The sequence below is a fragment of the Sycon ciliatum genome, chromosome 10 (assembly GCF_964019385.1).
Source record: "Sycon ciliatum chromosome 10, ocSycCili1.1, whole genome shotgun sequence".
In the NCBI taxonomy this organism is placed as follows: domain Eukaryota; kingdom Metazoa; phylum Porifera; class Calcarea; order Leucosolenida; family Sycettidae; genus Sycon; species Sycon ciliatum.
The window spans coordinates 3,241,465-3,256,093 of record NC_088652.1 but is presented as its reverse complement, the minus strand read 5'-3'; the positions used below and the strand labels follow the sequence as shown (position 1 = coordinate 3,256,093).

Sequence of the window (14,629 nt, the reverse complement as noted above, 5' to 3'; positions counted from 1 at the left end):
CAGTGGCAAGGCAATTGACACTGCTCACCCACGTCTCCACTCTCTCCTTGCCAAACGATTTCACTCCGTCAGGTTCACCGATACAGCCTCCTAGGAAACGGGCGGATGTGGCTACTTGAATGTTCAGATCCCCAAAGACATCCTTAGCTTGCTGAACGAGATCCGGGGAAACAATAATGATACTCTTTGTCGGCTCAACTTGGTATCCGAAAGCTTCACCCTGATCGATAAGGCGGTCGAGCCACTTCCTGATGTTGCGCAACCGTCCCGCACAAGAAGATTCATCATCATTCCCGGTATGGACATCAGATGTACAGGAACCTTTCAAGATGATCACAGCGTACCCACGGTAGGCGTTGAATAGAACCCTGGCGCATCTCGGCCAGAGAGTCCTTCGGTGTCATCCTCGGTGAAAACGTCGCTCATAGCATGAACTGCTGCCTCAATTCCAGCTTTTGCACCCGAGCATAGCTGGTCAGCCCCACAGACCTCCTGGACATCAATTCCCGTAGCAAGTGCCATGGCCTTTGCCTCAATGCGCTGCCTGCATTCACCCACTCCGATTGGCCGCACTCCTGGTAGCTTGTCCAGTGCAATGCCTCTCCGAGCAAGGAATGCTCGGAATGCTCGCATGTTGCACCACTGCAATCATGTACATGTACATGTACATTAACATGCACACAGCATACTCTACCCGGTACCCTGCTCACAGCTGCAATGTACCGTAGACCTACGTTGCCCAGTTTTGCTGTCAGTGGCACAGTCTGCCTGGCTGATTGCATTGTATATGTGTCATGCACATATCCAGGATGTATACAATGTATTACTTGACACAATAGTATCACTAAATACGTGTGCCTCCGACATGTTGTTCACCAGCAGAGCTACTATGTCTATGGGGAGTATGGCATCATCTAGACTTCATGAACCCTTCCACAAGTCTCCATGTACATGTACATGTGGAGATGTCTCTTTTCTCTCAAACATACAGTCGAGCGATTGAGTGAGTTCCCAAAGAACGAAACAGCATGCTGTCCGCAGACTGAGTACAGTCGAAATAAAAAGTTTGGAACTGGCAGGCATGTGCGCTCAGTCTACATCCTCCCAGCTTTACATTTGAAAGAATTGTTTTAATATTAGAACCCAGAGTGGTATGCAGTGACCAAGGGAGTACGTTACACAAGACGTTCCCAGACTCTTCGTTGTCCTGAACGACATCTGCAGTGGATGAGGATACTGTATATTTAGCATATTACCAGCCAAAGCCGGTGTATAGAGATCGCAAGCAGAGGAGGCTCAGAGACAGTGGCTGGTAGTGGAGTCCATTCATTTTCGGCAGAGGGTTTCTCACGTCTCCTCAGCGCGTGCTTGGGTAGCCTTCAGCGTGGCTGGCAGAATGAACCTACAGGTATTTCGAGAATGGCCTGTACTAAGCATCTTTGTGCATGTAACCCTATTGCTAAGCATACCCACACACCTGGAGCTCCTGCTGATTGGCTTAGCTCCGCAGGTCAATTTCTCCATAGCAACGACAACAGACGGTAAGCGATACGCCATACACGCAAACACACCGACAAAATATACATGTCATGCACACGTACGTACGCGGTCACACAAACATGTACTGATACAAGCACGCACACACACGCACCCTCAGATGCATAAAGCATAAACGAGCACACATGTACGCGCGTACACAATCACACATACATGTGTCACTCTCATTCACAGACACACACATGGCTGCGGTCAAATGTAGGGCAGTCACTTCCAATAATTTTCTCTCGCATCCATGTTTCTTCCACACAAATACATGTACAATCAAGTATATGTAAAACTCGCCCCAAGGCTCTGACTATCAATATCAATGACAATCGTATCTTGGATGTTGAGCAATATGAGCCAATAATAAAAAAATTAATGTAATATGCTAGTAGCAAGGAAAAGGCTACGTACAATATAGATTAATGTTAAGAGTAACTGTCCATCACTGCTATTACACAGAGGCAGTGTGCTTAGGTTCTGCGAAAGTGCTCAATACCTGATCCAGGCAGAGCAGAGCGGCGTACACAAATGCACACAATGAAAAGCTTGAGTAAATTCCCTTGTGACTCAGAGTGTCATGGCTGAACCAATCATCAGACAAACTCATTGTGTGCCTTTGTGCATCACTGATATTAGATACACTCATTGTTATTATAATCAGAAGACCTCATTGAGTGTTTAGTAAGCTGTTGGTTAGCGTTTCAGAAATGTGTTGGAGCTAGGTTTCAAGCCGTTGAATGTCTCATCACTCTGTGAGTTTTGTGCCTAGTTGTTGCACTTTCTGACTATATACATGTGCATGTATTTGCAGCGGTGGACAGTTACTCTTAGCTCGAATCCGTGTGTTTCTTTTCTTCTTTTAAAGGTTTTTTTTAAAGTTGGAAATCTTCAGTGACGACTGAATTTCATCAAAAGAAAAGGCTCATGCATACATGCACATGCTTCAGTACATGTACATGTATGGCTCTTGACCAGGGAGTAGTAAAATACAGGGAGGTGACACGAGCATGTACAGCCAGTTTGACGATTGCCTCAGCACCGTTTTCACCCGGCGGGTGAGATTGGGGTACTATGGGTACCGAAGTGTGTAGACACGCGCGCGGATCAGGATTCTCTCGATCAGGGAGTAGTAAAATACCTACCGCCAAAGAGACTCCTACTGTAGCCCGTAGAAACTCAGCGCTGAGAATTTCCAACAATTGTCTGCCTTCACAAAGTTTGGTGGTCGACCAAATAATTACCACTACGTCAGGATGGAAGTCCAGCAAGAGTGGTATCACTTTGGGAGATATCCCTGCGTGCCGTAGATTTTTCCTGTGTCGATACAAGCTGTTTACGACGACGTAGCCCGCATTTCAATTCTTGACAAACTTAGGAACATTTCATTCCGAAAAGTGAACTCCAGAATCTCTAGCATACCATAATATGAAATGCTCATCATCACAAAGAAGGTAGAGAAGTACTGGTTGATCACAACTGAGGAGAAATTAGTGCCGATCGTGTGGTGTCCTAGAGATTTTTTCGACTTCGAAATCGGTGCACTCGCTTTTCATCTCCAATCGTATACGTATTGTTCACAAGGAAATCACCTTCGTTCTATTGCTCCATGCCGTCGATCGGGACGAATTTCGGAAGGGTGGTACCTTTCCATATGACGATGACACAGATGTATCACAAGAGCAAAACAAATGCTGTTCCATGAGATGGATAGACCTTTTCACGGAATTAGTTCTTCGACAAATACTCAAGATTGATTCAGCAGATCATCTTTTTTTGCGAAAGAAAAAAAACAAGCGCGAGGCACCCATCAAAAATCACGATTAGTGGCGTGTCACCTCCCTGTATTTTACTACTCCCTGCTCTTGACTGACTCACGAATGCCGTCTGGAGCACGCAAGAAAAATGCCGGGCCGGCCACTCGGCCAACCTGGAAGAAAGCACGACTCCCTCCCTGCTCAACACACAGTGTTTTTGGGCTGCAGGCTGGTGCTCCTGAGGTGCTTGTCAAACTGGAAGCAGAGCGTCTCTGTAAGTTTGTATCCCTGGTGATGTTTGTACCTGGAGAGCATTATTTAAAAAAAGAAGAAGAAGAGAAATGGTGCTCACAAAACACTGTGTATTAAGTAGAGATGGTGCTTTCTTGTAGGTGTGCGGCGTAGACGTCCATTCTTCTCCCGTGCTCCACTCGGAGGGCAACCGTGAGTCAGTCAAGTGTCAGTCGGTCAGCATTTCAGTGGATTATTTCGTCGAAGCCCACTTACTGCGAGAAGCGTGGCTTATAATAAAAACTAGCTGATCAAGCATGAACACAGGCAAAAGCTACAGTCATTGGGAAGCTCAACAATTAAACATATTTTGAACAGAAGGGGGCAAGAAAAACCTGGCAATTTGTTCGTGCTTACAATCTATGTAGGGCCGATTGTGACGTCACAGACAAGTGGATGTGAACCCAACCCATGTCTAAACGGAGGACAATGTCTGAATGCAACCTCAGGCCCAAGCTGTTATTGCTCAAGCTTTCCCTACACGGACGGTGAACGATGTGAAATCAACGTGCTAGGTAAGGTCAGCGGCAACCTATGATCAGCCCCAGGTCGCAGTTATACAGTGCTGGCAACTAAAATACGGCGCATGAACGATGCGTTCACATTCTAGCGGCCTCTGTTTCGTAGTTTTACTATCCTGTGTTGGGTCTTTGCGATGTGAGCGCACTGCCCAGGGGTCGGATTTCAGTTGCCAGCAGTGTACAGTCCATTCATTGGAAACTGGCACCCTAACTCTTTGGTGTCTCCTGCGCATAGTTATAGATATTGTGAAAACAACAGTACATCCTGCATTGTGTGACCCGTGCAATTACTCCTTGCCACATTTGAGGCCAGAAAAGTCGAAGAACAGGGAAATAGAAATTCAGCCAGGTTTTACAAAATTGGGACAGGTATACCATAGCAAAATGTATGGAGGAGCAGATCCAAAACCCAGATTTTTGAGATTTAAAGTATGGTATTGGTATGGTATTGATTTATTTGAATTCGGTATCTCAACAGTACATTGTACAACTTGTGAGTTTTGATCCTCAATTCGGCCCAAATCGGACTTTCAAAAACCAGCGGGACAGTTTCCGATGAATGGACTGTGGTTACATTGTATTGTAGTGTGGAGTGGATAAAATGACCACGCATGCTCTCTTTGTCCACTGCATGTACTAGTATATCAGTTCAAACTTTAAAGTAAGTTGCCACGGTTTCACACTACCCCCCCCCCCCCACCATCCAGTTCATAGTATGGATATGATGGGAACGACTTGCGACTTTCCCATCATGGGTATGTGGCTGCACTGTCTCGTGGTCCGTTGTGGATCATCAGAATTGTATGACTCAACAATGCTACGCCATGCTATAGCTCTTATACCAGCATCATAGATTCGAGTCCCTTGAGCAAGATGAGATTCCTTCTGCCTGTAGTCACAATTCTGACCTTCCTCAATGAGTTTGGTACTGTATTTTCATTTGGCCTGTGACAGCTGTCGGTTGCTTTGGCGCGATATTTCTTATTGCTGCATGATGGCATTGTGGGTTTGATTATATTTACAAGCCCAATAACATGACAGCGACTGCGACCAGCGAATGTAAATAAGGAAAAAAAGAAGGAGAAGAGGTAGAACTATCCTGTGGCAGAGAAGGTGCCAGGGGCTGACAACTCAAGCCAGGGACTGACAACTCAAGCCAGGGGCTGACAACTCAAGCCAGGGACTGACAACTCAAGCCAGGGACTGACAACTCAAGCCAGGGACTGACAACTCAAGCCAGGGACTGACAACTCAAGCCAGGGACTGACAATTCAAACCAGGGACTGACAACTCAAACCAGGGACTGACAACTCAAGCCAGGGACTGACAACTCAAGCCAGGGACTGACAACTCAAGCCAGGGACTGACAACTCAAGCCAGGGACTAACAACTCAAGCCAGGGGCTGACAACTCAAGCCAGGGACTGACAACTCAAGCCAGGGACTGACAACTTAAGCCTCTTTTACGGGCAAAAATACCATCATAATCAATGAATAGGAAATGCAACTGAAGAAACACATGAGAACGTATCCGAGTTAAAATGCAACTGATTTCATTTTTTTCACGGTTCGCGTCAGACTCGGCTAGAGGCCGAGTTTTCCGCATCCGTAGGAACATCACCACCCTTCAAGGATCAAGGCGCAGATGCAGCTACTAAAGCGGTGCTAAATGCAGCTAAACCCAACGTTAAATGCAAATAAACCCCGAAAAAACGAAAAGAACTAAAAGCAAATGAAAAGAACCCAACCAGCCGCACACGGAGCACACAAAAAAGCAACAGCATTCAGCGCTGCGATAAGACGAACCTGTTAAAGGTAAATGAGCTGAGGGGCTGACAACTAGGGTGTTGCCATGGGCGCTTGCCTTTATTGTCAATGTTGTCGTTGGTGTCATCGTTGTTATGCTTGCTCCGGCGTACAGATGCCAGTCCGGTTTGTCCGACTAACCCATGCCTGAATGGCGGTACCTGCGTCCGGCTCCTGGGAGGAGATTTTATGTGCGCATGTTCATCTGGTTATTCTGGCCGTGTGTGCGACGTTCCACCGAACAACAGTTTGTCTTTGGGTAAGTAGAACACATTGAACGAAATGGGGAAACGTTTGGTAGGTTTCCTCATACTTTCACCGTTTCCCTATTTCGTTCGAAGTGGATATGACTCTCATTCGTCGTTGTTATTATTTTAGCAACCTCTCTACTCCACTCAATCCATTGTCCATGTTCATTTGATTGGCCTGTATTTCACCTGACGATAAGGCTTGAAAGTATACTACTTTTGTAGTGAAATTGAAAACTTTCAAGAGGCCTGAAGTGTGTCCATTTTCTCAGTATATTTTAGAATTATCCACGCAATATTACTGAAGTGATGTAGTGCTTATTTTAGAGATGACGGGCACAAATAAACATTTTTGGCGTATAATGCTCGAAAAGGTGGCAGATTCTGCTCGCAAAGCAGTGAAATTGGCAGAACCATACAAAACTTATGGCAGGCAATTCCTTGAATTCTGCTCCATTTCTTTATCCACATACCAAACATGCATGTAACTTACCAGAAAAAGTACCGAATTCTGCCAATTTTTCTGCCGACATTATCCGCATAATTATGCCTTGGCACAAATGACAAAAAAACTTGAGACTTTTTTTGACAGGGTTTATCTGAATCCTTCTGTACTTGTCTCGTTTGTTCTCCAGTAAGCCATTGTTTTCCAAACCCGTGTATGTACGAAGGGATTTGCTCCGAGACGGCGACAGGATTTCGGTGCACTTGCATTGTTCCCTTGACCGGGAATATGTGCCAAGGTACTTCACTCAGTTGTATTTTTGTATTTTGCATTTGCCCATTGTCCACGTAGAGCAACAATGATGTCTCTCTAGGCATTTCCCATTCTTACCAGATGAGGCTGCAGCTAGGCCTGGGCGGATAATGCTAGCATTATAAGTAGCATTATAGTGTGCGATTTGCAACGATCATTATGCTAGCATTATAACACTACATTTCTACAAAGGTGGCATTATACTCAGTTTTGGAAGTTTTGTCCACTCCAAATCAAATGTGGGGTGGTAGCAGCTGATGTTTGTACAGTCACTTAGCATTAGTGCATGGACCGTTACATGCCTTGTACATAGAACTGCACAACCTGCATAGGATTGTCCAAACTAAGCCATTTTCCATGCATACTATTGCGGTTTTGCTGGCATTATGGAGCAATAGAAGCATAAAATTAGTAGCATTATGATCATGATTTTCTAGCATTTTCCACGAAACGTGCACATACTGCCCAAACCAAGCCATTTTTCCATACTTAGTACTGGTAAATTGCTGGCATTACAGAGGAACAGCAGCATTATAAGTAGCATTATGATACAGTTTTTCTGGCACTGCCATTCGCATTACCCCGCAAAATAGCTAGCATTATCCGCCCAGGCCTAGCTGCAGCTGCAAGAAACCTCAAGACATCACCGTCATCTTCTTTTTCCTTTTGGTATTTTGATTACTGAAAGTGCGATCTAGTCGACTGCTTACATTTGACTCGTTCATAAGGAAGACGATAATTCTTATTAGATTCTAGACTTCATAGTCGGGGAGCCTCGGTCTATTCCTTGGTCTATGTAGATCCTATTTTAGCATTCGAAGCATCCACTTTCCCTGCAAAATACTGTAAAATGCATACCATAAATATCTACATGTCCTACATGGCCCACCTAGTAGGTAAAATGATCTTGCATCTCAGTAATACAGTAGAGGTACGGGTCTCTGCCAAGAATGTCACAGGCTAACGTACCGCTACTATTCATGCTCTTGGTATGCTCTCAGTACATGTATGCATGTCGGTTTCGCTGGTTGTCTGCGCAGAGATCCCAAATGGAACGGACATGTGTGATCCAAATCCATGTCAAAATGCTGGAGTGTGCACAGGAGGCTTAGAGGGAGACTTCGCGCCGCTGGTTTGTGTATGTTCGGCACCCTATCAAGGAATGTTCTGCAAGGATATACAAGGTGAGATTCAGGAGAAAATGTTGTGCTCTCTCTTTTTATATCTCGCACTGCCTCAGCCTCTGTCTGTCTGTCTGTCTGTCTGTCTGTCTGTCTGTCTGTCAGTCAGTCAGTCAGTCAGTCTGTCTGTCTGTCTGTCTGTCTGTCTGTCTCTCTGTCTCTCTTTCTGTCTGGCTGTATGTCAGTCTGTCTCTCCATCTCTATCCCTCTGTCTGTATCTGTCTGTCTCTCTGTCTGTGTGTATCTGTCTTTCTCTGTCTGTCACCCTTTCGTAAACTACAATGTATACTGACAATGGTGGGTAGTTGCTTTTCACGCCAACTAATCTCTGCGTGTTCTTGCGTTTCTCCGCATTTATCTTTCCTCCGCTCTCGATTGCCTGTTGATTCAGGATCAGATGATGGCAAGACAAAGATCATCATTATAGCGGTGGCGTGCAGCATCGCAGCCATACTCGGCGCAATCTGCCTTCTCTTTATTTGGAGAAGGATCGTCAGACGGAAGGGACGTGAGCGTGAGGGTGTCGCCACTAACAACTCAACTGAATCTCCACCTGCTCCGGCACAACTATCACCTCCTGACAGGTACACCTCTAACTCTCAGCCGCAACCTTCCATGCACAGGTCAAATTACGTCATGCCTGAAGGTACTGATAATGTAACAGATGCCCCAGGTACAGGCGTTGCCACTGACAGCTCAGCTGGATCTCCACCCGCCCCAGCAGACCTACTCCTTCCTGACTGCAACCCTTCTCGCTCTCAGCTGCAAGGATCGAGTGACGTCATACCCGAAGACGCCGGTGATGTTACAGATGCGCCCGGTACAGGTAATCATTTGATCTATGCTGAAGCCGTGGAGGCAGACGATGTGGAGTGTTACGGAATGACGTCACTACATCTCACACGCGTGTCAAATTCTACATCACATTATACGACGGCCCATCAAAGCAACCAGAAAGTATTCATATCCGACACCACCAACCACTCGTATGAAAGTGTGCAAAACGAACATCCTGAAGGCCACATAAATGAGATAATGGTGGCTGCTAATCAAGGCATTGGTGAACGCGTTGATACGACACGACCCAGGCTACCACCGCCAGCATCACCATATACACCAATAGCAACACCAACACTACCGCCATGGACATCTGAGTCACCTGCAATTTCACCACCACTGCAACCACGACCAATATCTCCACCATCGCCACAACCGCCAACATCACCACCAACGCCACCATCACCAACATCCCTATTAACACAACATTAGGCATGACCACTACAACCGCCACCACAGAGGTACAGTAAATAGTGGATATAACGTGCCCCTTTGATTTTCGATAATGTTTCACTATATCCGGTGCATCACTACAGCCGATTTGCATGTATGACTGACACATGGCACATGACTGTGCATGAAATGATGCGTACACGCTGGAAAATGCATGAAAAGCAGCCACGTGTACATGTGGCTGCTTACAGCATACAGGGAAGAATTTTCTCTCAATCACGTCTGCTGCCAGATGCATCCAGGCAACACTGCATCAGTTTTGGAAGAAATGAACTAAATTTGAGGAACAATTGTTTTGTGATCATCACTCTTGATCAGTATAATATACGATATTTTCCTGTGCATTTGATATGGTTTGCTTCCTGAAGCCCATCACAATAAGCGATATATCGGTATAGCCGATAATAGTGTGTATAGTGATATTTTAGCTGTATTTCTTGTGATTTGATTTTGATTTTGGCGAGTTCGATCATTATAGCCGGTATATCGTTACACCCGGTCACTTTATAAACGATACTCACTGTAACCACCTCCAGAAACACAAGCAGCAGCAGCACCACCATCCACTCCACCAACACCATCACTACGATCACCACCGGCACCACCACCGGCACCACCACCGGCACCACCACCGGCACCACCACCGGCATCACCAGGACCACAGCCACCAGCCTTCATCTTGGAAAATTGTGTTTTGTTGCCCTTAATAGAGGCTTTTGAGTATACCACAGCCACCAGCACGAGCACCACCAGCACGAGCACCACCAGCACGAGCACCACCAGCACGAGCACCACCAGCACAAGCACCACCAGCAAGAGCACCACCAGCACGAGCACCACCAGCACGAGCACCACCAGCACGAGCACCACCAGCAAGAGCACCACCAGCACGAGCACCACCAGCACGAGCACCACCAGCACGAGCACCACCAGCATGAGCACCACCACTGGCACCAGCATGACCACCACCGGTACCATCAGCACCACCACCTTTTGACCTATAGATTCTACCATATGGCCTGTCATAGATCAGTGTAGGACCCGTCATATACATTAAGGGCAGCACTTTTACAGTCTAGAAGATATCGAGAGCGAAATGTCAGTATAATTCTTCATACTGACATATCGCTCTCTATAATGTAACCTACGATTTGCCTCGAATAGCACTGAAGTACCTGTACATGTTGGAAAACCCTGCATATACCATACATACTTATCCGATCGTTGAGTGTTCGGGTTATATAATGCTAAACGTAACGTATCACAGAGTTTAAACTCGGATACTGAGCCAGAAATAAAATGTAAAAAAGAGAAGAAACACATGAGAACGAGTTATGCAGCAACTATCCACGACTGTAACAAGATGATAAACGGTACGTAACCATGAACCTTCCAAGTTGGAAGGCTGTTGGTTTGCGCACTGGAGATCTGTTAGAGCTAGGTCTCGGGTCGTTGAATGTCTCAGTATCCTGTCAGTTTTGTGCCCCATTATTGCACTTTCTGACCGTTTATCATCTTGTTACAGTCGTGGATAGTTGCTGCATAACTCGTTCTCATGTGTTTCTTCTCTTTTTACATTTTATCACCGAGTTCCTTGTTCCTTCCGCCCATACCCCATTTTTGCATCATCTAAGTCTCGCACATGTATTTTAAAAACGTTTTTCACATTATTTTATTAATTAAATTAAAGAAGGCAATATCGCCTGGATGTGCCGCGGCTTTAAGGGGGCACATCACCCAAAAATTTCATATGGCATTCAATTGACCGTAACTTTGGTGTTTCTCAGTGGATTTGAGTGAAATTTTGACCACACACTCCTGCCACTATGCTGGCCCTCAGGACATGATTTACAAGTTCTTGCGCCTCACTGACAGGCTTTCCAGGCCGGAAAAACTCAAACTTCCGGCATAGTGCTACGGTGTGCGAGCCACCCAGGAGCCAAACAAATGCATTTACATTTTTTTCACATTTTCGTGCCCATTCTGTCCGTGCGCGGGACCCAAACCTAAAACAAGTCCAGAAGCAGCCATGGGTGGTGGGGTAGGGCCCCTCAACGTGGCCCTGGAATCTGTCACAACGGAACGAGTGGGCGTTCTCTCGGACTTTTTTGGACTTGGGGCAAAATTCTGCACACTTTCGCGTGTTTCCATAATACGACAAGTTGCGCACGGTCTGCTCACATTCAAATACAGTGCTGCCAACAAATGACAGCATGCAACAAAAAAATCTTTCCTTGCAACGGCACATTTTCGGCCATAACTCTTGAACGGCTGGTCAGATAGGGACACAGTTTTCAGAGAATTTGCAGCTATTCATGCTCTTTCAACTGACGTAGCACTCAATATGAATTTACAAATTCGATTTTTCAGCGAATTTTTGGGTGATGTGCCCCCTTAAGTACATTCTACCTACTCTGGTGAATACATAAAATTTAAAGCACGAACGCAAAATACATGAATCACATAGTATGGAATGCTACTGCAGCAGTGCTAGATGTCACACGGAGGCATTCGTGAAAATGGCATACATAGAGCTCCAGCAGTTGCATGTACATGTACATGTACTAACAATCTGTTGGGTTCCGAGCAGAATTGTTTTCAGAAGAAACCCAATCACCCTGTGCTCCAATTGACCGACTCATGATAGTCAACACAAGAATTACACTGTACGTACTACTCGAATATCTGCACGAAAGTACCATTCCTTGTCCAGAACACATTGTCTGGGGGACAGTAACCCCTCATGAGCTGAGTTCGATAAAGCTGCTGGAATGTTTGGCTCAGGATAACCACAGTTTTGGTGCTCGCCAGGCTTGCCCTCGCTAAAGATGTCACCTTGCCGATTCCAGCGCTTCAAGCATCTTGTGAAAACCAGGCAGCAACATAAGTGGGTGAGTGTGTCGAACAGGCGTTGAGTTGGTCATTCGCATCATTGTCAGCTTCATATTACCTATTCGTAGCCCCGCGCTGAGCACAACAGAACGTACGTGTATTAGTGGCAGTGGTGTCGGCAGTAACAATAAAAAAAGTTGGTGGCCTGCAGCGTTCGACCTACCAGCAAACTGAAGATTTACTGGACTTCTATAGAGGGCTCTAGGTTGCAGTCATGAATCAGATGAGTGCCAACGCAAGTAGGGCGAAATAGCGCTAGCTGGAGCGCTGCGAACAGTGAGCATTCCCATGTTATTTCTTTGATCCCTTCTACCAACGTCTCCATGTGTTGAACTCGGATGTTGAGGGAATGACAAAGTTCGAAAGAGAAAAGAAATGAACATACAGTAAAACCTGATGTAAGCGACCTCTGTGTTTAGCGACCACCTGCTCTTAACGATCGTTTTTCCATGCACCGACAGTACTGCACAGACACTGTGGGACCTGGTTCTAAAGACCACCTGGCTTTAACGACCGCTATTCCTTGCACCGTGGTCTAGTCGCTTAAACCAGGTTTTACTGCATGGGTAAGAGTTAGGAGTAACTGTCCACCACTGTAACTAGATACTACACAGTGAGAAGAATGAGCAGGTGTATTTTCGTAACTCTGAGTTTCACGAACTGAATCGATCATCAGACGGAAATAGAAACTATAATAGAGTCAGAAAGTGCAACAAGTAAGCTAGGCGAGGTGTTAGTTTTGTGCCTAGTTGGAGCACTTTCTGACTTTCTGACTGTATAATTATAGTATCCAGTCACAGTCACAGTGGTGGATAGTTACTCTCAACTCGTAACTATATTATGTTCTTTTCCTTTCTCCATGTATGAAACTATTTCCCTGGTTCCCTAATCAAAGGCTGTTGTTATGGGTGGGGATCAAGGGTATGCTAGCATGCCTGCAGCGGACGGGATATTCGACTTTTGACTACTGTATGGTGGGTCTGATCTACTCACATCCAACCGCAATTAAATGAGCTGTATGGAGATGATTCTTGAGGGCGGTGGCGTTCATGCGGATGTAGAAAACTTGGTCTGACTGAGTCTCACCCAAAGCCGTGACTTTTTAAAGTTAAGTTCGCCATTATATTGAAAGGCGGAGAGCTAGAGCTTTCCAGGACACGCATTATAATATTTACCAAATTGTCAGTCTCACTCGGATCTGTACTATCAAAGTTGGCAGGTCAAATGATCCTGCTGTGTCATCCGCGGCATCTGAATGCGTAAATGCCGTCCAGGCAGAGGCGGATCATCTGAAGCGTTGCTCACTTTAGGAGGAAGTTTTTGAGTGCATGGTCTTCTTTGGTTTCTCTGCTGCTGTCAGTACGACAATAGTGTGAGAAAGCCTCCTATACAGACAATTACACAACATGATATCACTGGCGTGGCACAGCAACTAATAAAAAAGCAAAACAAATTTTTTTAAAGAAAAAGAAAAAGGAACTTGACAATCTGTACACAATGATAACTCCAAACTGCGGCTGTCAGTTGAGTAAGTACATGTGTATGCTATGGCTGGGCCAAGAGTCCAAGCCACCGGAGTAAGGGCAAAGGATCACAGCATCGAGCTAATCTTGACTTTGGGGGATTCCATCCACTTCAGCGCTTTCCCCCGAAATTGTTTATGGCCGTCGCAATTCCTCCTCATATGGCCACACAAGAACAAAGCTGGATGGCAACACGCGGAAGTCCTGAAATGTGGCAGGTCAAGTGCTCAATTACGATGCTGTTACCGTCACTGTGTCTATTCTTGAATGCAGCAACATCAGGCCTGCAGGGGCGATAGGCAGTACAGTCAAGTAGGTACCACACTAACTACTTGTTCTATCTTACGTGTTGCTCTCATTCCTGAAACATTCATGTTGTTTGTACGCAGTAGCATCAAACGCAAGATGCTGCCAAGTGCTTTCCTGCACGACAAGTGCATGCACTTTATTGTTATTGTTACAGTAACAATTATTACCAGTGTTCTGACTGGATGGAAGTTCCCAACGTTATGCTCAACAGCGGGATTTTCCCTGTTACTCAAATTGTCAAAAAGGTTGTGTCCCTTCGACCCTGCCCTGCTTATGCAGTGCCATACTTCAGTAAAATTTCAATCACATTCAAGTTGATTACCCGCCAGTTGACATGTTCACGAGCAGAGTGCTCAGCGTATTTCAGAAGAATGCACCTACCGCTTTGAGCACAGTCACACCTCTGGGATGGAGAGGAATTATTTTATTTTCAGATCTTTTCTTCACTTCATGTTTCGTGTTGAATAGCTACTGGCTGTGGTGTGTCGAAGTCACCGAAATACCGGTAGAGAG

At 45.7% G+C, this 14,629-nt stretch overlaps 2 protein-coding genes and 1 long non-coding RNA gene across 3 annotated transcripts in view; 2 read left to right on the top strand and 1 right to left on the bottom strand.

The window, feature by feature from the left end:
• The first annotated feature begins 379 nt into the window (after positions 1–379).
• On the top strand, positions 380–10,005 carry LOC135825931 (protocadherin Fat 3-like). Its single transcript, XM_065338573.1, has 6 exons — positions 380–1,541; positions 3,959–4,105; positions 6,032–6,175; positions 6,800–6,907; positions 7,962–8,105; positions 8,494–10,005. Exons 1-6 carry the CDS (start codon positions 1,397–1,399, stop codon positions 9,369–9,371), a joined length of 1,566 nt encoding a protein of 521 aa, XP_065194645.1. The 5' UTR covers positions 380–1,396; the 3' UTR covers positions 9,372–10,005.
• A 90-nt stretch (positions 10,006–10,095) lies between these two features.
• On the bottom strand, positions 10,096–10,440 carry LOC135826242 (uncharacterized). The gene has a single exon (XM_065338871.1). It carries the CDS (start codon positions 10,438–10,440, stop codon positions 10,096–10,098), a length of 345 nt encoding a protein of 114 aa, XP_065194943.1.
• Positions 10,441–14,376: 3,936 nt separating this feature from the next.
• Positions 14,377–14,629, top strand: part of LOC135826284 (uncharacterized) — a 2,500-nt gene continuing 2,247 nt past the window's right edge. The window contains exon 1 of the long non-coding RNA XR_010555239.1: positions 14,377–14,629. This exon is cut by the window's right edge and continues 232 nt beyond it. This is a non-coding gene — a long non-coding RNA (uncharacterized LOC135826284).